Raw genomic sequence first — 1,167 nt, forward strand, 5'->3', positions numbered from 1 at the left:
TTGACTTCTTGTCCTTCAGATGTTGACTCTGTGTCTCTGTCCTTCACATGTTGACTTTGTGTCTCTGTCCTTCACATGTTGACTTCTTGTCCTTCAGATGTTGACTCTGTGTCTCTGTCCTTCACATGTTGACTTTGTGTCTCTGTCCACCTCTGTCCTGCAGTCTACACTGTGTTTGCTGCTTTCGAGTACCTGGTGGTCTTCTCCAACATGGCCTTCCACATGACGATCTTCTGGGACTTTGGGAACATGGAGGTGATGGTGTCCACACTACCAGAGGACAAACGGTACTGAGCTCAGACCAGGAGGGACAGAGGGACATTAMACCTGGAGTAGGACACACTACTGGAAGACAAACGGTCCTGAGGTCTGATCAGATGGAGGGACAGAGGGACATTAAACCCAAAGTGGGACTAAAAGTCCCAGATTAATTTTTTATACGTTTCTGTGAGAACCTGGACCGACAGGACCTGGTCCAGAAACAGTTCTGCTTCAGACACTGAAGCAACAACAAGAGGAAACCAAACTAAAAGGATATAAAGGAGCTGAGCTTCAACCTGTGTCTCTGTAGACCTCTGGCTGATCTAAAGCTGTGTGTTAGTACAGCAGTTTGTATTGTTTTTAAGTCAACCACACATAATAAATTTATTATTAAACACTTCCTGTGTCAGACTCTGTGGGCTTACAGGTGAGCAGCAGGGGGCGCCGCTGCACACCACCAGGCCCTTTACCTGACGGTCTAGATCAATGGTCTGACCTGTTGAGTCTGCAGGATTTAAACTAGTTCGGATCCAGATCAACAGAACTGATCCGGATCTATTCTGACTGTAAACAGATTTGTTTTACCTGCATCAGTCTCACCTGAGGACACGCCCTTTTCCTCTACTTCCTGTGACCACTGTTTATAGTAACAGATGAAGGCCATCTTGAATCAGGTTGGTTAGCTTTGGAGGCCATCTTAAATCAGGTTGGTTAGCTTTGGAGGCCATCTTGAATCAGGTTGGTTAGCTTTGGAGGCCATCTTGAATCAGGTTTATTAGCTTTGGAGGCCATCTTGAATCAGGTTGGTTAGCTTTGGAGGCCATCTTGAATCAGGTTTATTAGCTTTGGAGGCCATCTTGAATCAGGTTTATTAGCTTTGGAGGCCATCTTGAATCAGGTTGGTTA

The 1,167-nt window shown here is 45.7% G+C and overlaps 1 protein-coding gene and 1 long non-coding RNA gene across 3 annotated transcripts in view; both read left to right on the top strand.

Annotated features, from left to right (window-relative positions):
• The window catches only part of pgap2 (post-GPI attachment to proteins 2), a 7,115-nt gene extending 6,457 nt beyond the window's left edge, over positions 1–658 (top strand). For both annotated transcript variants that reach the window (XM_014032532.1, XM_014032533.1), the window contains exon 6: positions 164–658. In XM_014032532.1, the coding sequence (XP_013887986.1) occupies positions 164–294 (131 nt within the window). In that variant the 3' untranslated portion in view covers positions 295–658. The remainder of the gene's footprint in view (positions 1–163) is intronic.
• A 359-nt stretch (positions 659–1,017) lies between these two features.
• The window catches only part of LOC106535519 (uncharacterized), a 3,385-nt gene continuing 3,235 nt past the window's right edge, over positions 1,018–1,167 (top strand). The window contains exon 1 of the long non-coding RNA XR_001312451.1: positions 1,018–1,063. This is a non-coding gene — a long non-coding RNA (uncharacterized LOC106535519). The remainder of the gene's footprint in view (positions 1,064–1,167) is intronic.

The sequence above is a fragment of the Austrofundulus limnaeus genome, unplaced genomic scaffold (assembly GCF_001266775.1).
Source record: "Austrofundulus limnaeus strain Quisiro unplaced genomic scaffold, Austrofundulus_limnaeus-1.0 Scaffold1477, whole genome shotgun sequence".
In the NCBI taxonomy this organism is placed as follows: domain Eukaryota; kingdom Metazoa; phylum Chordata; class Actinopteri; order Cyprinodontiformes; family Rivulidae; genus Austrofundulus; species Austrofundulus limnaeus.